Raw genomic sequence first — 21393 nt, 5'->3', positions numbered from 1 at the left:
AATACTTTATATGCTTTCCATTCTCAGCAAAACACTTCAGATAAAGATTGCCTTTCCATTCCAGTTTCCAGCATACATATCTTGAAATTTGGAGAAAAGCAGTAAAACAAAATAGACCAGAATATTTTCCACAAACTTCAGGAATCTTTCAACCCCTTTTGTTGGGAAGGGCAGAGACTCTTCAGCCTTCTCTGGTCCCCAGGGTGTGACAAGGTGACCAGACTGTGTGGGAGCTCACAGGTCAATGCCCAGGGCTGGGCAGGGTGATGGACGCTGAGGTTGGGATGGACCCACACTTTGTGCCTCCACACACAACACTCCCATCTGGCCAGCAACAAAGAACACAATTAATAATGAATTTGCATTCAAAAGGAGATACTATAATAGGATAAAGGCACAGCACATTCAACCACTTATTTTATAAAGGCATTTAATAGTGCTTCACTGCTCATTGCAATACAGCATGTCAGCTTCGAATAACTATTGATATTGGCAGTGCCAAAATGGCTTCGGAGAGGTGAAGTGATTTGACCAGCACCAAAGAGGAAGCAAACGTGTGAATTAAGCTGAGAAATCAGTCTGATTCTTAAAGCCAGTGCTCCAGTGCAAGCTCCAAACCTGGTGCTTACAGCAGTGTTCCATATTTAGCCATCATCTAACTTTTTGTCATCTCCTTCCTTCCTTTTCTCTAGCTCACCCTTACAGAGCCAAGACAAATATTTTTAATTTCTCTAGTTCATGAAGAAACAAAGCATAGACCTTGGCCCTTATGGTCCAAATCTTTTGCAAAATTAAAATCAGTCCATCAGTTTCACATTCACTAAGCTGAATCTTGCACTGCACAGAACAGCAGTATGAGGTTTAAAAAGGCACCTTTCCCTAAATATTGTAGTATTTAGCATTTTCTAGGAGGTTCCCCTTGGAGACAATCTCCTATTAGAAAGGGGAAAGAGTTTAAACAATTGATTTGAAATGAAAAATATTCAGTAGTGATGAGCAATTCTTGACTTGTGGTTGTTTTGCATGGCTGTTTCTTTTTTTTGACCTGTATATCGTATATTTTCCATCTGTTCAAGCCACAGTTTCCAGTCCACTGGAGCAAAAGCAATGGTAAAAGCATTTTGCCAGCAGCCCTTGGCCTCACTTTATGAATACAGTTCCAAGTCTTTCTGCCACTCAAGGTACAACTTCTAAAAATAAAGGACTGTTTCAAAATAAAAACTAATACAATTTTCTGAAAAAAGAGTTGGGAGTGGGGGGCTTTGCTTTACCAGAGAGGAGATCAGAGTGAGAAGAGAACAGATAGAAGCAGCACATGCTGGTTTTATTGATAATTAGAATACAGGAGCAGAAACCCTAGAACCCCATTATCCATTACTGCACACATGGGTTTTGGTCCCAAGGAGCAGAACTGCCCTGGCAATCAGGGGATGAAGCACAGACAAGGTCACTGTTCCCAGAGCTGCTGGGTTAGACAGGGGGAACGGAGGAGGACGAAAATTCACTGACTGGCTAAAAGTCACACTGGAGCCTTATGGATTATTGTGTCCCAAATCTGTGTCTGCAAGGAGAGATCTGGTGTGTGGTGAAACAGGTATCTTGGAACACATCACTTTCTCTACAGCCCTTCCAAGTCATCTGACCACATAGCAGGTTTTAATGTACAATCCTGCATAATCCCCATCTAGTTTCTATTGCTACCCTTTCCTATGTATTATGATCAATCATTTTATTGGTTATTTACATGAATGAGCCATTTCTGCTCCTTTTTGCTGCACCCTGACTGATAAGATGGAGAGCCTTTCTCATGTCTGTTCACACTCTCATACTTACATGTTCTAACAGGAATGAAGCTTCTTTCAGTCTACCCTGACCCAACATCTGCACCTCTACAAACCAAGAGCATTTCAACGTTTAGAGACTTCAAACTCACTCAGGTCACAGAAGAGGTCTCTGATGGGATTTACACCATGACAGCTGGAGGGTCTGTTCTGAAATCAGAACAGGCTGCATATCACAAACACACAACCGTGTCAAAAGAGAACCTATATAGTATAATCACAGAATGGTTTGGGTTGGAATGGACCTTTAAAGATCATTCAGTTATGGACAACTGACATACTAGACCAACTTGTAAGATTTCCGATCCTGAAATAAGGCCTTAAGTCAGTGAAGGGTTACTTCAATATCAAATCACAGAGTGATATTTATTCCTGAAGAGAGGGCCACGAAAGAGGCATCTTTTCCAACACTGGGGTTATAGGAGAACCCAACATAGAAAAGGATTTGAACCAAAGCAATTAATCAAGCTCAGTTTTTGCTCCTACCTAGTATTAGTTTTTGCCCTTAGAGCAGAAGATACACAGATAAATTAGCAACCACTGAAAACGCAATTAGTTATGTACGTGTCCTGGGGGGATGAATGCAGAATATAGATGCTAATATTCTGACCACAAAACCAGCCAAACAGAAGCTCAGACACACTGTAGCTCGATCAAAGACAGGCAGTGGTGGAGCTGATATTAGAACTATTCTGATATTGCTGCAGATTATCATCTGAAAGCCAGATACTGTTAGAGAAAGCAGGTCAGGAGAAATCAAAACTCATGGAAGTGAGGGCAGGCCATTACACAAGTTTATGTTTTTAAAAGGTAACAGCAAAGTGGTGTTTTTGAAGAAGAAAATGCCACATTTTTCATTTTGAACTGATTTTTGCTATTATTAGCTCTTTTTTTTGTATTTTATGATACCTTAGATCTTAAAAGAGCCAAAATTCAAACATATTGTTTCCTTTTTGTTTCAGAAAATTAAATTTAGAAGCATTCATTTAGATGTTCAGTTTTCATCCTAATTTAAACAAAGTAAGATTTTTGAAAATTAAAAACCTCCACATAATTATAATGTTTATAACTAGCTCTGCTTTTAACTGATCACAGCTCGAGGAAACAGAGATGCTTTGAAGTCAGGTTTCTAAGAGACTGACTTTACAGAGTAAGAACAACAAACGGTTTTCACCTTAATTCTCTCTTAGAAATAAAAGGTTTTTAATGTTTATATTTCAACCAATTTTCAAATGTAATAGAAGTCTCCACGCATGTCTGCAGTAATATCCCTTAAAGACACTGGTATAGAGAAAGATAGAAAGGTGTCCCTGAACGCTTACTATAAGGAACTCAGATTGTCTGTCTTAAAATTAGTCACTCAGGAAACAATTTAAATCTCAGACAATGAAAAGTGGATATGGTGAGGAGAGGAGACAGACAGATAGCCTGCTGGTGTTGGGCTCTGCCAGGTGAAGAGGAAACCATCCTTGAATCAGACAAACACCCAGGTCAGTCCTAATCTCAGAAGCCAAAGTCCAACATTTACCTCCAGTTCTAAGAGAGCTGACGTGAGTTATAGGTAAGAGATAGAGGAATGAAATCAGCTCTACACACACCACGTGTCAGCCACACAACCCTGGTTGACAGCGCGGGAACACAGTGGCAAACTTGAAAAGACAACTGAACAGTCTCACTCGCACATCTGCGTTCGGTTTGCCCCCAGACAGCCTCATAGTCTTTGCTGTTCTTCCCTTTATTACACCATTGGTTTGTTCTGGTGAGCTTCCCACTGTGACATCCTAATGCTTGGAAAACAACCAAGTAAATCAATGTGGAGCTTGATGTTACATTCAGAAAACAACCACAACCCACCACACGTATTTTTCATTTTCCAAAATGGTTTTGGTATATCAATAACGCTTAGGAGCCTCAAACTTCCCATAAAACAGAACCAGGCTTAAAAGAAATTGGAGGGAAATGTTTAAGCATATAAATCCTACTTAGATGCCTAATTCTTGCTCACTTCCTATAAATATCTTTGCGGATTTGAGCTTTACTAATCTTAACATGAGTTCAACGAGAGATTAGGAGCACTGCAAACTCCAGCTCAGGAGACTCTCAATGTTATCTCCTATTAGCACACAGATAGGTCCCAGCTCTACTATTTCAATTTTTATAAGTAGTATTTCAAAGGACAACTTCAAGAAAAGGCCTTTTCTCACTCAAGATCACATCTCAGCCAATTCACACAAGATTAGACTGAACAATAGGAGAAATGCTGAGTCAGCCAACTACAATACCATTTCTGTAGAGCAGCAACTGAAGGATTGTTGGGCAATTTAATCCATGAGAAAGTGCTTTCCCATATCAAGAGCAGAGAAACAAAAAAAATCAGGTACCAAAGAAACACAAACCAGCCTTACCTCAGCGTGAACTGATCTTCTGTTGAATTTTTAGCAACAGATACAAGGAAAGTCAAAATGTCACCTTGCTTGACAGTCTTTGGTGCATACTGGATGGCAATATTATTATCCAATCTCATTTCATTTAAGGAAGGGACAGCATGTGTCTGGTAAAGGAAAACACTTCCAATCCTCTGCAAGGGAGGTCCCGACTCATCAATGTCATTGCGCCCTGGTCGGATCCCATTATTTTTCCTTATATCCTCCTTGGTGCACTCCCCTTTCTCATCTCCTGGTTGTATGGCATAGTAAAGCTCCACAGGGCTCCCTTCAGATTGATCCATTTGTTTCTTACGGCCAGCAACAACCGTGGGGGGGTTAAACCAGCTTGGCAGGAGCTCCAGCTCCGCCACACACAAGCCCAGATCCCCCTGGAGGCGGCAGCTGCCTCTGACTTCGCGCGTCTCTCGGAAAGCGAACACGCGCAGGCAGGGCAGCCGTTCCGTGCTGCTGTAGTCATCCCAGTCCCTGCCCACGATGTAGAACAGCACCTGCACTTTGGGCTTGCTCGGGTAAATTTTGTCACTCATTATGAAGGCCTGAAGTTTCCAGTTAAAGGAGAACTTGTTAGTAGATCCAAATGGATTTGAAGACAACATTAAGTCCTGGGGCACTACTTGTTCAATGGAAAAAGGTCCATAGCTGGCATTTAACACAGGTGGCCTCTTGGATTTGTAGATCAGAAAGGATTCCACTCGGGATTGCAAGCTAGAATTCCTCATAATATCCTGGTTGGCTTCCTTAAGAAAGAAGGAAACATCCGCATTGTGGATACGATAGGTCACAGGCAAGTAAGTTGGCAGTAAAGAAAACCTCTGTATACTCTCCAGGATCCCTCGACTCTCAGTCACTGTTGAAAGGAAAGGAGAGTTTAAAAGATCAGATCTTCATGTCATACCGTGATACAACCTTGCTGACTTGACTGAGGGGACTGACAGCGCTGTAGCTGCTATGAGTGGCAATAGCAAGTATCATCAATCCATGCAGAGGTAGCCTAGGTAGACGATGATTTATCTAGTTAGCTTGGAAAACCACAGGTTCTATGCTCTACATGGCAGCTACATTGGAAGAAGTAGCCTGGGTAGGTTTACCTATGCCACAGGTCACATCTTCACTTGCAATGCATTTATTACTGGAGAGCAAAACTACCCAGTCAGCATCTCAGACAAGATCATAAGATCACTGCACATGCACATTTGAAAAGGAATTTGTTCACTAACATTACAACTGTACAGAAAACCAATGCAATGATTTTACACCAAATGCTGCACATGGACCACTTAGAGCTCACTTCAATCTTCTTTTCAGCACTCTCAGGCAATACATGGACTTTAAGTGGTTTCCTGAACAAGGCTGCATTTCACTTTAAGAATAGTTGGCACAATAACCATTTACACAAAAGCTCCTTTACAACACTGTGGTGCTAGAGGATTTCAAAAGGAGTGTTATTTGCATCCAATGTATAGTCCCTTCCATTTGGCTTCATCTATGAAAAGAGGGGTTTTTTCTGTAAATATCTATCACTATTCATGCCACAGTTGTAGCCTCACCTGACATTGTTCCTTAATACAAGTGCATTATCTGCAGGCTGTACATCACTGCACATTGAAAGAACATTTTCAATGACACTGAGCTTCTCTTAGTGCAAGATATCTATTTTAACTGTGCCATTGAGCAATTACCCGAGGCAGGCTATCATATTAAAGAAAAAGCTCTCCATCCTTTCTAGGAACTGCCAGTCCCAAAGAGCAGAGAGACGCGCTTAGAAATACAGATGCAAATACAATATGACCTTTCCTGTTTGAACACTTGACCTTGGTGCTTATGCCTTCATACCATAATTGTGAAATAAATTGCACTTTTTTTCCATAGCAAACTCAAATCCTTACCCTTCTTCAGAAAAGTAGCAAAGAGCTACCACAGGTGGCATTCAACAGCAACCCAGTTTCTCCAGCTCTAGTTCACAAATGCCTTATTAGTTCTTACTTTTTGTTTGGCATCCAACCTAAATATTTATTTCCTCAGCAAGTCCTGTGGTGGCCTAAACTGACATCAGTTACCCCTCACGGCCAATTTACCATTTATGTGCTGCAATTCATTGCAAATCCTTGAACAGGATAGAAGCAGCTGGTTCTCTTCAAGTCCTAGTTTTAGTTCCTAAAACCCTGTGATTTCAGACTGCAAGTGTTCACCAACAGCCGTCTGCAAAACGCTTCCCACACCAACAACCACCTTATGCAGGAGATCTCACACCCCATAGACTCGGACAAGTCGCTTTTCCTGTGCTGCTGTTTTAAGTCAGAAAGACCCTTTACTTTAGCCTTGGTCTTTTCAGCATGCAGCTCCACTCTCTCTCCAGATAGTCATTGAGAGAAGATGAAGTTTTTAAAGACCTTTCTCTAGATAATCCCCCAACAAAGATTTCTAACAACTCTAAATGGCTTTGCAAGTACTTAGAGTTGCAGAGAGGCATCTCTCCCATCCAGCCCTAAGGCAAAATCTGTTCTGCTGTTGTACTGCTCAGATCACCCAGCCCATAACATCCTTCCTCCATCTAATGTCCCATTTATAAATTCCACACTCATTTTGTACTCCTCCCAACAGCTTGGCAAAGCACCATTAAACACACTGAGGCATCAAGGAGGCAACTAAAAGAGAGGGAAAAAGCTCAGGGTATTCAATTTTTTATTTCCCTTATTTTGATTGCAGCTCCCTCCCTTGCACTCCACAGGGAGAAGTACATTATTTTTATATTAAAACTAACAGAGTGTTTCGCCTCATAATTTTTTAATCATTTATTTTAGTGCTTAATTATCTAAGGGATTAAAAATCTTGCTTCTGTATTGCCCATCTCCACAGGACAACATTCCTCAGCGTTTGTAAATCAATGACTCTTCAGAATAGGAGAGCAACACAAATTAAAGGGAGAACACAACCAAACAAACATAACCACACAGCACCAGCAGGTGAACAGCCTATTACAAAATGGGAGCAATCTCACCAGATAGAGCGAGGTCCACTGGTTTTTAAACGCTGGGGCAATGGCAAACTGGTCTGCTCGCTGTTGCACTTTCCCCACCATAAAGCCATGGATGTGCACTGAACACAAACTGGTTACACTGGAAGCTGGCGGCAGCTTTCCAAACCGCCAAAGGCCAAAAATGCTAACAATTCTACACTTTCATCTGGGGAGAGTTTTAATCAGCACAAACAGGAAAAAAGATTCTCAAAAACTACACTGAGCTCTGCAGTACCATCTGGATTTTGATTGTGAAAGTCTAAAAAGGCTTCTGAAGGATAGGAAATTAAAACCAAAAACAACTAACAGTGTCCTGCATTGTAACCATAACTATTTTTGCAAAAATTACACAATTGCAGAAGACCACAATTTCATTTCTTTCCTGTACCACTATATCCAAAGGCTCGTCTACACGGGGAACTTGGCAGCAGAATAACCAAGTGCAAGCCTGCAGCACATTAACCAGGCTCAGTAGTTCCGTGTGGACATACGGCACAGAGCATGTCATACTCCGCATCAATAGAAAAAGCAGCAGTACCAGATTAAAACAAACTTTGAGGAGTTTTAATCTGTCCATATAAGCACATATTCCTAAGATCCATAGAGACCCACTCGACTTGGAATAGACTGGTTGTTGCCAGCTGCAAGATCACTTGATGTTAAGCTGAGGCATTGCAGAGGAGCCCAGCAAGTGACACCTGAGCGCCACTGGATCTGCAGCTGGAGTAACTGCTGCACTGCACAACCGCTGCACAAGCCCTGCAGGTGCTGAGCGGCATCACCGCATTCTGAATTCAGGAGATGATCCCCAACACTTTGAAGCAAATCAATAAAATCTAATTTTGATGCTGTGCTTATGCCAGGAGTTATTATTTCTCAATCCCTTACAACTACGTCTGTGTTTGACCTCTCATGCTGTGAATGGTTTGGTGAGGATTTCAATCAGTGGCTACCTGGGAAGAGATGCTCTAGCAGGGTCGTTTTCTCTCGTCTCTCTTTAGTAAAACTTCCCCTGACTGACACTGTTTAAAAACCACTTGTCATTGCTGGAAGAAGCAAATTCTTTGCAGGTCAGTGAATTTGAAAAAATCCGAGAAAAAGGCAGCACATTCAGTCTCCTTCTGCACAGTCAAAGCTTGTGCATATGATATATCCCTGAACGTGACATGGTAAACATGCTGCATTTACCTTCCCAAAGGTCATACTGCTTTCTTGATTAGGCTATTAATTTTTGTGCTGCAGTCTGGCTAAAAACCTTAAATCTTTATTTCTTTATTATCATGTAACAGAAGCCCTCAGTCAATGACAAACACACTATTCATAGCTCAGTTTTACCACAATGGTATTGACCATGGCTTCAGAAAATTGAAGGTATCTGCCAGACCACTAATTTCATTCTATATTGCCAGATCCTTGGGACTTCATTGCCATAACAGTTACTTTATTTTTAAAACTGTTCATTCCACAATAATCCAGCATTCATGAAAAATAAAATCAATCAACTACATAATGCTACTATTTAAAAAGCATAAATTGCCTTTTTCTTGTAGATTGAAGGGAACTTAAGCAAATTGCCTTATCAGCTGCAAGCTCAGCCTGCTAATGCAATAGTTGAAGCTTGTTGCTGTATCTTGGGGATTGAGATAAGTGGTTCTTTTCAGTCTAGCCAGAAATTTTACCTTTTTAGTTAGTTTCAGCTGATCTCCTTGAATCTTCCGAACACTTTTGCTCTCCTAGGTTTGTTATGCATTGGAATATAAAATACATGAAAAAAATCTAGCAGTGTGATCTATTTCTGGATGTTCGAACTAATGTCACAAGGATGTCCATTCCATTAAAACTTTATGCTCCATTTTGGAAAGTTAAGACATTTCATCCCGAACCTAGTTAAGTGGCTGAATCCACCAGTGCTCAGAAGTACGGCAATTTAAAGCTAGGCTATAAACACAGTGAATTCCATCCCCGGGTGTATCTCAGTTCTTAACAGAGGGATGATCTGCTCTCCCAGTGTATGTCACTTACTGCAGGCAGAGTCAATTAAGACTGTATTACATGAATGTCTGAGTAGAATCATTTCCATCTTATCGGATTTCTTGGTTGCTTGTCATGTTCCTTCCTCAGGCTCAAGCATCTTTCCACACAGCCCTTACACATGAGCAGACAAAAGCAGAGCTTTCCAAGGATGGCTTGCTGTGTTCCCTCTTTTGCCTGTCTTGTGGCAGCTTCAAATTGCTTGAAACAATTAGCGCTGCTTTCTCCAGCTTTTGATTAAGTGCTGTGTTTTACTGAGAACAGCTTTATGATAGAGACAAGCCGATGGGATATTTTGATCTCAGACAGAAAGGCAATACAGGCTTCATGGCAGTTGCTCATTTGCTTATTTAAAAGCAATGAAGTTCACGGGTTACACTTGGCAGATGCATCGGAGGGCAACAAATGAAGCCCATGGGAAGGAATGTACCACATCCCGTGATCTAAACCTGCAAACCCACCCAGCATCCGACTGCAGATGATTTTCTTCCAAACCATTTTCTCACAGCCACACACCTCGTCTGTGCTGCACCACAGCCAGGAAAGTATTTTAATGACTTGATGCCTTAAACACATGAATCTATCCCACAGATATCCACATTGAAAATTGCCTGCTGGAGTTATTGCCTGACAAGAAATTAAACCAAAAGCCGCATGATTAATTTTCTGTCAGGGTGTACTACGTTACATGCATCCCAAACTGAACTGCTTGGTATCCAGTTGGACAACCAGCCTTCCTTCCCCAGTTAGCATCTCATTTTAGCACAGATTCTGGGCTTTTAATTATATTATTAAATCTTTATTACTTCTGCAACCAGAAGCCTTAACCTAAATCAGACTTCCTCAGAAGGAGCAGTATTTGCCTGAAAGCATCTACAATTCAAGTTAACACACAAGGTTTTAACAACTGGAAATTGATGCCAAAATAGTGATGGGATTTACCAAAAGCCATAAAGCCACAATTCATTCAGGGCTAGAAACCAGTCATAAACTACTAATTAATCTGTGTAGTTAGTATTTGATATGAACATTATAGAAACAGTATAGAAATAGAACAGTATAGAAATAAAAGAACCCAGCCTCTCTGGCAGCAGGAACCCTGATCTTCCCTCCCAGTGTTGTCACAGCACTAGAGAACAGTTTCCAAAAAACTCTCATGATTTTGGTACCAAACACCATCATCCTAAAGGACAACAGGACAGCGTTAAGGCTAAAGTGATGTGTCACAAATAGGAAATAAAAATAGAACCCTGGAACCCAAGAGTCACGCCTTTATCTGTAGCAAACTAAAAAGAAAAATGGCTTCAAAGCCAAAAGTCCCCAATTTCTTTTTAAGTCCTTTTCTTATTAGCATTTCAGACTGCTCTGCCTGCTTCACTGTATAACATTCCTTGTAACTGTTTCATCCTTGGGAAATTATCATTCTTGTCTGAGAACAATGTTGTTCCCAACCTGCCAACATCCCCCCTTTCCCCAGGTTGGAACAACTCTTGTTCCAGTTCTGCGCGTCTGTGCGGAGCTTGTTACAAAGCAAGGGAAAGATTACTTGAACATCAAGGCCTCAGACTACGCACAAGAGGTTCTTTGTATAAAGGTGACTCCTTATTTCTTCTAAGAGAAATTTAAAGAAGTTGGAGTATTGTTAGTGAGCACAACATTCATTACATGACAAAGTAGATGCTGAATGAAGCAAATTAAACTTTGCACAGATGCAGCCAACTTGTACCATCATTTCTAAGAGGAATACACAGGTGCAAACCATTTTTCTTATGCCAACTCTCAAGCATTACTGCTCCAGTCGAAACAATTAAGTGTTACAGCCTGTCCACCAAAGCACATCTTAACTGCTTTTGCGTTATCAACCCTCTTAGATCGCTCCTCTTGAGAAATCCTGTAGTCCATCCTACAGTTTCTCTAACTCCAAAAAGAACTTTCCATGACGTAAGTAAGAAAAAAATACAGGATGACATTCATCCCAGAAGAGTCTCCAAATAAAACACTGAATCAGAAAACAAGAAATACATCTGCAGAGCAACCCTCAAGTAAGAAATCTACTCCATCGTTAGTGGGGTACCATTTGGCCCACCTCAAAGAATTGTCACTCAAGGGTTTCAAGACTCTAGGTCAAGCTTCTGATTTGACCTAGAAGGAGGCAGTAGATCTGGATGACAGACACTGTACCTACTATCAAGTATGTGGTTGGACCATTCAACTGCTGTGACCATGACAATGTTACATTGTCAATGGGATGTTGCTAGACCACAATGATTTATATTATACAGTCTCTCCACACAATCTCTTTCATACAGGATCTAAGTTCCCTGTTACAGAAAAATTTAGAAGTTAGGTTCAGAAAACAGACTTCTAGAAAGGGAGCTCGTGCTCCACCAGACAAAGCAACTGGCCCCACAGAAACAATCCTCAGTCTTACCATGAGCCTTTATCTGATGTGTCAAAAGTAGAGCAATAAAGTCAAACCAAAATGAATCTGTTGGTTTCATAAGCCTGCCTGTCAGGAACTCCTTCTGGACTGCTCTAAGTGATGAATCTGAACCTTGAATCATCACTTTGAAGGATTTCCATGCCTCCATGTCTGGAGTGAGAGTGGGCATCTGATCTTGGCATACATGAATGCAATGATCATTAAAGGTAATCTACTCATCCAGCACTTCTCATGCTTCAAGTGTTATTTGAGTTGATGTTTTTGTAAGTGCTCATCCTTGACACACACTCACAGATGCAGATTGTCCTCCTAGTTGCTGTATCAATCCAGGAACTGCAGTTGCCTTAGCAGGCCCATTGAATCTGATTAGCAGTCAGGTAAGGGCTTTTTGACAACAGCACTATAGCCTAATGACACAATATTTTCTTTGAATATCATATTTTACTGAAGTTTAAAGAAACATTTGTAAATTAATCATTGATGTCAGGACAGATTATGCCTTGTCATCCATTAGGAGAGAGATGAACAATCCTGAAGTTATTTTATTATTCACATTGACAGACAGATAAAGAAATCATTTAAATAAGAGGGCCCCAGAGGAACACATACACCTTTATATTACCAAGTGATACAAAAATGATCAGAGAAAGATCATATAACAAAGGCAAGTTCCCACTTGAAAAGGCAGCAAAGTAATAATTAGAGAGAAAAGTATTAAGATAAAAGGATACGGCACTGTTCCACACAAGATCTGATGCCAGCCTCAACATGAAAGGGCAAAGCAGTGATGGGCACCAGTTTACAGGAAGAAAAACACAACTAAACAACCACACAGTCACATTAACTACGGGAGAAGAGGGAAAGGGGGGCTAGGACACTATCTGACACTCCAGACGCAAAACATCAATAATCACACAGAGGGCTGTCCTCAATCCATCAATGGCACATGATGCAAGGAACAGAAGGTACCAGACACATAAGATGCATCATTTCCTTGAGCGTGTCATTGCTCCCAGCAAACGGAGCTTTCATCCCTGGGACTCACCGGACCATCTTGACACAAACCATCTCTTGGCCTTTTTTTTGTAATTATGTAATGAACCATAGAAAGACTGGATCTCTCCTTAATGAAAATAGTACCAAGCCAGGTGCTATCCACTCACAGCCTGAGGCACCCTCATGGTGAAAGAACTAAGAGACAAAAGCTTCAGTGTCCAGCATATTGAAAGTTTTCTCAGACTTTCAATGGCAACGGTTCATGTCTCCCCTCCTGTCACCCCTCCCTTCCGATGTCTTCACTTGCAGAGGCAGAACAAAATGATGTGATTTCAATTATTTAGAAAAATGAAATGAAACCAAACACATCCACAGCCTCAAACAACCCACAAACTTACAAGGCTGAAATTCTTGCCAGGAATAGCTTGACTTAAATACAATTTCTAGTGTATTATGTTTAGGAACCAATAATGGAAAGCAGGGCTGGTAGCACAGGGGCACAGAGGGCCAAGAGTCCAACATTGGCTGTCAAACTGCTCACAACAGACAGAAACACAGGACTGTGCATCGAACAGCCTGTACTGCTTAGACACTATTCAGACAATGGGAAGTCAATCAGATCGTCTCTCAAATGTCTGCAAAATTCCCCCTTCATTTTCTGTAGGGATACCAGGGACCATGTGGAAGCTGCAGGTCTCCTACCAGGCCATTATTGATGGGAGGAAAAAATCCTAAGCATTAAATTAACACCTGACTCAGCAAAAGTAATAGGCCAGTTATTGCTGCTGGCCTTTTATGAGACAAGCCATGTCTAGAAACCCTAATCTAATTGCAGCGGAATGCAAAGTGCAGCACAGACGTGTCTGCGGCTGCTGGCTCATCAGTCTCCCTCCTAGAATATGTTTTTAAAAAATTCATTTTAAATTTGTTAATCCATATCGTGCCTCTACAAACTGCTGTGGGCTCTGTGCCTAACACTGAATTTGTACAACCAACAATTACAATATTGATCGTCTATTGCTACATTTACTAACAAGATAAAAAGATTTTAAGTCTTATTCAAATAACACCATAATGCTGGTATATGTGGTAAATTTCCAGGGATGCCAATAAAACTAGCAATGTTTCATTAAATACACACCCATTTTATATTCATTAAAGAAAGTGGAACTTAAAAATATCTGAGTGCTTTCTCAGAAAGAAGTGAAGATATTAATGGGTATTTGTACCTGAAAAGTCTAGAGATCGGAAAGCACCATAGAATGTATACACACACAAGCGTAGATAAAAGAAAGAATCTGACTTTTCTAGCAGGGAATGCAGCCAGAGCTAATTAATACCAATTCTTGGGTATTTCTGTTCTTCACTATGGTCTCTGGGATAGAGGTGCTATGAACATGGGAATGCACGGTGTTCTGAATCCACAGGGTCCTGCTGCTCAGGAGATTAAGGAAACACAGGTTTAATTCCTACCCTGAAAAGCTGTTCTAAAATAACATGTACAGTCCAAATCTGTCAGCACCCACTATGGTATCTCACCAACTTTCCCCAAATACAAAGGCTGTACTCATTAATTGAGATGAGCAAGAACCTTTTTGACATGTTCTTATTAGCTTCTGAGTCACGAGGTCTTCATCCTTCGCATGAAGTTTTCTCCCTTTGCTGCAAGGTACATCTGTAACCTGACACATTCCTGATCCTTTTCATCTTCTTGTCAACTAAGTAGGAAGCTCAGGTCTCTCAGAAAAATAATTTGCCTGAAAAGGCGGCACCCAGGCAGTTTCTCAGGAGTCTTATTCTGACCATTGAATGGCATCAAGCTTCCAGCAGGCCCATAGCTTGCTTACAGATGTTCCGCTATCACCTGTGGTATCTTGTCTCTATCTCTATGCCACAGAAGAAAAATTAATGTGCACTTTCTTCCTACGGGAAGTTTTGCAGAGCTGACTGAAGCAACTGTGTGTGCTGTTCTCTCGGTCTAACGGGCAGAAGAGTTAAGAGGATTTAAATTATCATTTTAGAGATCCGTAATAATTTTTTTCCCTATCTGGGCAAACTCCGAAGGGCATGAACTCCTGAACTCACCTAATATTCATTTAGGTAAATCTAGGCAAAGAGCTTGGCTCATGCAAATCTCCAAAATCTTATTCAGAAGCTCATTCCAACTTTTCAAATCATCCTCCTCCTCTTCTTTCTGATACGTATTTAAAAGTCATTTCTACATAAGCTGATACTGACGCTACAGTGTTTGACACTCCGTAAACACCTAAAAATAGAAAGGTAAGCTACAACTCTTTTCTCTTTTTTCTCCCTGACAAAGTCTCCAATGTTTTCTTTGGCACTTCTCTGGGATTTTGTTCTGTCAATTTTGAGCCAGTTTCACATCTCTTCACAGATTCTAAAGGTCATATTAAAATCTGCCTCGGCTAAATACCTTGTTTTCTTGAAGCCTGGCTAGAAATTGGAATGTTATACTGGGGCATCACAGCCAGAATCCTCCGAGGAGGATGCCATGAGACCTGGAGCTGGGGACTCCAACTATTTAATTGCAGGAAAGTTCCTCCTGGAGAATGCAGAGGGTGTTTGAAATTCAGCAGCAATAAAGTCTGCAGGGGAGCTGCACAAGAAACACCGAGAGCTCAATGTTATTTTCCCCTACCCTGCAATTATCTTGGATACTCAAAATCCCTGCTACTTGGACATGAATAGTTTTGCATCCTATTCCCCCGAGAAGCTTTGAACAAAAGATTTCAGAGGCACTGGTGAAAAACACACAATAGAAAGCTCAGAAACAATAATCCTACATTTAAACCAAATTACAGATATACTTTCTGCCAAGCACGTCTTCATGCTTATTAAGAGCACAAATTGAAGACCCCGTCACAGTGAGCTCTTCAGGGCTGGTTTTCTGAGCATTCAAAACAATTATCCTCATGAGTCCCTCAGTGCCTATTTGCACATGAGTCCATATGCACATCTGAAAGTTTAATTCACTTTTAGCATCTATACTTGTGTATAGTTAAAAGCAAATCCTACTGCAAGCAAACATACTAAATTGCATATGATGAGTCTGTACTAAATGTATTCTACAATTATATAATTGACAGATGCTTCACATCGCTGCTTGGAAATGACAGATTAAAAGATGAAGTTCTCCAATTGAATGGTGATAAGAATAAAGAGAAGTATCTAGTAGGTAGAGCGAGCCAGATGGTGGAATTTGTCTGCAAGCAGAAAACCAGCAGAAGAGCATTACCCTATTTATGTTGCCTTTGGAACACACACTGGCCCCTGCCCTTTATTCAGTAGCGCTAATTCAGGGAACTGACACCGCACTTTGGCATATTCCGCTCCCAATCTGGGTTAACAACTGATTCTTCAGCTGCCCACCTAACTGATCAAAAACTAAACCCAATTCTCTCAGGTCAATCCAAAGTGATTTTTTTAACCCCATCACTACAAAAAGGAAGTAAAAAAAAAAAATTAAAACCTTAAGGAAAGGTTTGTGTTATCCTTCAAAAATTAAACTTTTCTTCTCAGCCTTTCTAATAAATAGGTACTGGCATTTTTTTAAGCTAGAACACACATAATGAAGGCAGGTCATTTAAAGCCTGACATTAGCCGTTCATAGGGAAGTGTTCTTGAACACACTAACCACCCCTCACTGTCCTGTTTGGATAATAATCAAATCACTAGATGAATGGAATAAATAGTTGAGCAAATATTTCCATGCCCAGTCACCCTGATCCACAAATCACTACCAGCTGTTGTGTTATTACATAACGAAGATAAAGATTAAACTTGTATTTGGAAGACAACACATATATAATTAAGACTGAACAGAAAAATACTGTTTACTTAATCTAATTTATATGACTATTTCTTGTTTTACAAATTAAGTTAAGCTTCTTTACATATCCATACATGCAGTCTACAAATACTGAAGTCCCCTTTCCTGGTCCCTGAAAAATGGTTTCAGTTGCTCAAACAAATCAGAGAACACAGAGACATTTACTGCCTGGCACTTTAGGAAATACCCAGGAATAAATCAACCAAGACAAACCACTGAAAGTGAAGGAAAGCAAAAGCATTAAAATGACATATTAAAAGTGTTCTCCCAAATTACATAGGGTTCACAGAGGTGCTACATATAAAATTAAAGAATTGAGGGCTTTAAATTGTATAAATAGCCAGTAGCATTACGGATACCATGGTCACTGAAAGTGAAGAACTTCGCCTCTCTCAAGTAATTTTGATACCTTACTATTCCAGCTGAAGAAGGAAAACAGATCAGATTAATTGGTAATATCTTGAGAGGAAATACTTGTAATAGGTGAAGAATCTCATATGCAGTACAGAAATAAAAGAAATGTTCCTAATAAAAAGTTCATCAGGTAAAGTGCGCATAGCATCTCATGAGAATTAGCAGAGCAAGCAGATTGTGGGCTAAAAATGTTATATAGCCAGTCTGTTCAGGCTGATATTACAGCTCTGCTGCACACACATGCAGCTCCATCCTCAGCACAAAAGAATTAAATTCTGCTTTGTTATAACTGTAACATGAGCTAAAAGTAAAGACTTGATACCTGGAGCACTGCAGAGTGTTTCTTAGCATTTTTCTGCCCCTTGCTTCCTTAAATCACCCAAGATGCACGAGCACCTTGTATGGTGCCCACGGCAGGACCATTTCACATCAGTTTAGCCCCACACCACCGGGGGTTTTGTTTTGAGGGGGGGGCTCTTGGGTTGTTATTTGCCTGCCATCCTGCCAGGATGTTTCAAATTATTTACATTTAAGAGGACACACAATCATAACACACACTTAATTTCAGCTCTAGCCTCTGAAAACAGGACTCTTCTTGTTTCCTCAACAGAACACAACGTGATCTCTGCTTAGGAACATGTGTGATTCCATAGGCTGCATAACTGAAGGCAGCAATATATCACCTTTTCTCATAGTTATGAAAATAGTCAACTCCCATCCTTGCTCAGAAACATCCCTTAGGGCTTATGCCCTCTGGTTTCTTTCAGTCTTTTGAAAGGTCATAGTCTGACATTTCAACAGTGTTAGAAGTCATTGTCTTCCTTTCTATATGTGTTTCCCAGCTTTACTGTTATTCCCTTCTAGTCACAAGGCCCAAGGCAACAAATTACTTCTTTGTAAGAAGACTAGAGCTGGGAACTGCACTTGGAGACAGATTAAAAATAAGTCAAGGCAGCTCAGGTGAAATAATGCTAGATAGAAAGAGGTTATGCATAAAACCAACAATCCACAAGAAACATGGACTTAAAATAGAATATGCACCTTCCCCCACGACTTAGATTGAAAAACAAAAGACCAGAGAAGCTCAGCTCTTTTCTATAATGGTAAGTGGTATATTACCAGTTATTACAAATGCTTCAATTTAAATCATTAGAATTTTCTCTCCCCTAAACCACAACCAAAAAATAAAATGCAAAAAACTTACTTTCTTTATAACCAGTGTTTGCAGCTTGTACATAACACATTGTCTTTTCAAAGCTGTTTTAACTGGTAAGGTCAGCAGACAGTCTGAACCTCTCCTTAAATGAAGAGAGGGACTGAGGGGAGGAACTCGGTATTTAATTAGAACCCACACCAGGGGATGGTTTGGCTAATTGCATGACTTAGCAGAACCCCAAGGCTGCTTACGTTAAATGAGTTTGTGAGAGCCTTCTACAAGCTTTTACGCTCTTACAGGACTCAGAACATCCCGTGCTCCAGTAACGCCTTTCCTGACATCACTTCCTGCCCACAGCTGTTCATTGCAACATCTCCTAGGAGAAAATTCTTTGCAAGTGTCTGTCTCCTCGCTGCAGCCCCACAACAGGACTGAGGGGCCACAGGAGCCAGAGAGGCAGGGAGTCACAGTTTCTGATTCTTCTGAAAGCGTTTCAACAGCCCTGCCAGGGAATCGGTAGAGTTGGCAGGGGGGGATTATTGCTTTTTATTTTTTGATTGAAGGAAAAATTGCAAAAAGGTTGTTCTCTGAAAATTTTTACAGCTGTAATTAGGGAGTGTATTTAATATGTTGCCAATTAGCTTAATTGGCATGCAGGCTGATTGAGATCTGAGTAGGAAAGGTTTCTCATTACTTAAGGGGGTAAGAAAGAAGTAAAGGCCAAAAATTCTCATAAGCTTGCTAAGAGGAGGAGGACCAGAGCAAGTATTTGACTACTGCTCAGGGTGAAGTAACAGTGCTCCAAGTATTTGAAGAGAATAAGCTCATTGCAGAATGGTTTCAGCTGTGTATCGCTAAATCCAACACTGAGTGCTAGAGGAATGATGATTTTCAGCTGGCTCTGCTATGATTTCATCAGAAGACTAGTCAGAAAAGAAAAAACACACATACTGGTCCATTTGGTATTAGGTAAAGCTCTGGTAGGAATTGTAAAGATATTCAGCTTCATCAGGACAGATATAAGAGCTGCAATATTAGGCACCATGTACCTTCCAGTAACAGCAGTAGATGGCTTAGATATTGGACCACAGGAGTTCTAATACTGCCCAATGGCTATTAATTCCAGAGTGACACATAAATCCTACTAAAAAATATACCAACCGTAGTGCTTACCAAATACAGGCATGGAAACTATCCTATCAAGAGCAGAAGAACATAGGATACATTTCTGTCTGTAAGTAAAATTGAAATAAAAAGAAGTAAAGAAGGTAGATGTATCCCACTTAGATGAAAGAATAATAAATGTCCTCCTTATATGATTTTAATAGTCTTCTGAAAACTTTGTCATTTAATTCTGCAAGAAATTTCAGAGGGGCTGTTGAAATTTTGACCTTTCTTGACAGTGTTACTTTCCTGATCAAGGTGTGAGCATTAACTGGTAACTACTCCCATTCATATCAATAATGTCTGTTTTAAAGTTGCAGCTGCAGTGTAACACCTAATTTGAATTAGTGTCTGTGAAAAGAGTAGATTCAGCACATCTCATTTATGTGCTTCTCTAAACAGGAGGCAGCCACACAATATAATTTAGTGTGTACTGCAGTTTGCTAATAAAGAAGCCATGCATTGAGTAGCTTTTACTCAGAAGGTTTCTGTAGCTTGAAATCTGAACACTTAACACAGCAGAAGAATTTAATTTTCTGGGGCACAGTTTCTCACTGACACAGGTGCTCTTATAGGAGAATTTACAGTGTCCATTATCTTCTCAAATAGGAAGCACAAGAAACAACCATGCGAGAAAAGATGTTATAAAAACCTTCACTTAATCTGAGATTTGTGGGAGTAGGGCTCTAGTTTAAACATCAAAAGCAAAGTTCAAAGTCCTACCGAAACAGGATCTGCAGATGATAGTGTGTAACTCCAGGAGCTGCCCTGCCCATTTAGACAAATCATGGCTGGAATTCTTACCCAGTCATTACACAGCACCATTTATCTTGCTTAGTGTCTGTGAGTAATGGAGAGGACACAGACACTGACAGACTACGGAAGATTCATTACCTCTGGCCACTGAGGAGGGGAGTGAAGAACAAACACAACGCTTTTCATCTCGCTTTGACAAAATGGCAGGGGAATAAGTAAAACATGGTCAATACACTCCTGGGAATACCTGACTGTCAGTTTGCTAAGAAGCAAGAGCACTTTTTGCCTTAGGCTGGAAAAGCAGCTCTTAATTGGAATCAGATTGTGGCCACCACACGCACAAGGTCGGGCACAGCGAATGGCAGACAGGCCACTCGAGAAGTCCAGGGCCAGTCTGTTCTCATTTCTTCACAGTTCAGTGGTATTTTCCTCTCTTTCGGGCACTAAGAACCTTTCAGCTTCGCACATGAGGATGTAGCATGCTAGACTGATGCAAGTCCTCTCTTTACCCCAAGAGCCTACATGTCAGGGGCAATCAATGTAAAATTCCCTGTGTCAAGCCCGCAATGGGTCTCACCTGCGGATGAGGAGGATGAGTCAATGTCTCTTTGATATGTTTTTCAGGAGGCTAAACATTATCTATAGTATTTAGAATGAAATGCACAATATACAACAGTGTTGATACCACGTAAACCACAAAGACAGTAGAAACACATCCTCATAGCACAAATCACTGAATGAGATGCATGATTATTTCTATGCAAGTTGGTGTCCTGTTACTTACGCGCTTGACTTCCCCTCCTTGTCTGTGCAGATCTCCATAACAATATACAACTTAAGGATACCCGAGAAGAAGAATTAAAGGCAGACTTGGAGGGTCCAACAGAAATGTCCCAAGAAACAACAGGATGAGGAAAAAGCTTTAACTGAGATTTCTTCTGTCCCTGTTTAATAATATGTTTAATAACAAAGGGACACTGCAACGAAATAGGCACCTAGGATAAGACATGGTGTATGCAAACTGCACTAATTTGCACATAATGGTAGTATACAAAACATTTACTAGGACATTACTCACTGATCCAAGAGAAACCCCAGTTTTAGCAAGGAGTAGATAAACCCTAAAACTAACCTAGTTTCCAAACCTTGTGTGTGGAAGCACCCTCACGGCAGCAGATTCAGTCTCGAAAATGAGAAGCTGCATCTTACTTTAATGATCCGCTAAGTAAAGCAGCTCCTGAAAGCCGGTAAATGCCGTCTGAGGTGGTGATACTCACTC

At 40.6% G+C, this 21393-nt stretch overlaps 1 protein-coding gene across 1 annotated transcript in view; it reads right to left on the bottom strand.

Moving 5' to 3' along the window:
• TMEM132D (transmembrane protein 132D) overlaps nucleotides 1-21393 on the bottom strand; it is a gene marked incomplete at both ends in the record, with an annotated part of 199575 nt that overhangs the window by 151091 nt on the left and 27091 nt on the right. The window contains one exon of the mRNA XM_080355047.1: nucleotides 4247-5135. Coding sequence (XP_080211173.1) covers nucleotides 4247-5135 — 889 coding nt within the window. The remainder of the gene's footprint in view (nucleotides 1-4246; nucleotides 5136-21393) is intronic.

The sequence above is a fragment of the Nesoenas mayeri genome, assembly GCF_963082525.1.
Source record: "Nesoenas mayeri genome assembly, chromosome: 17".
Taxonomy (NCBI): Eukaryota; Metazoa; Chordata; class Aves; order Columbiformes; family Columbidae; genus Nesoenas; species Nesoenas mayeri.
The sequence above is the reverse complement of the archived record's forward strand: the minus strand, read 5'-3'. Positions and strand labels throughout refer to the sequence as shown.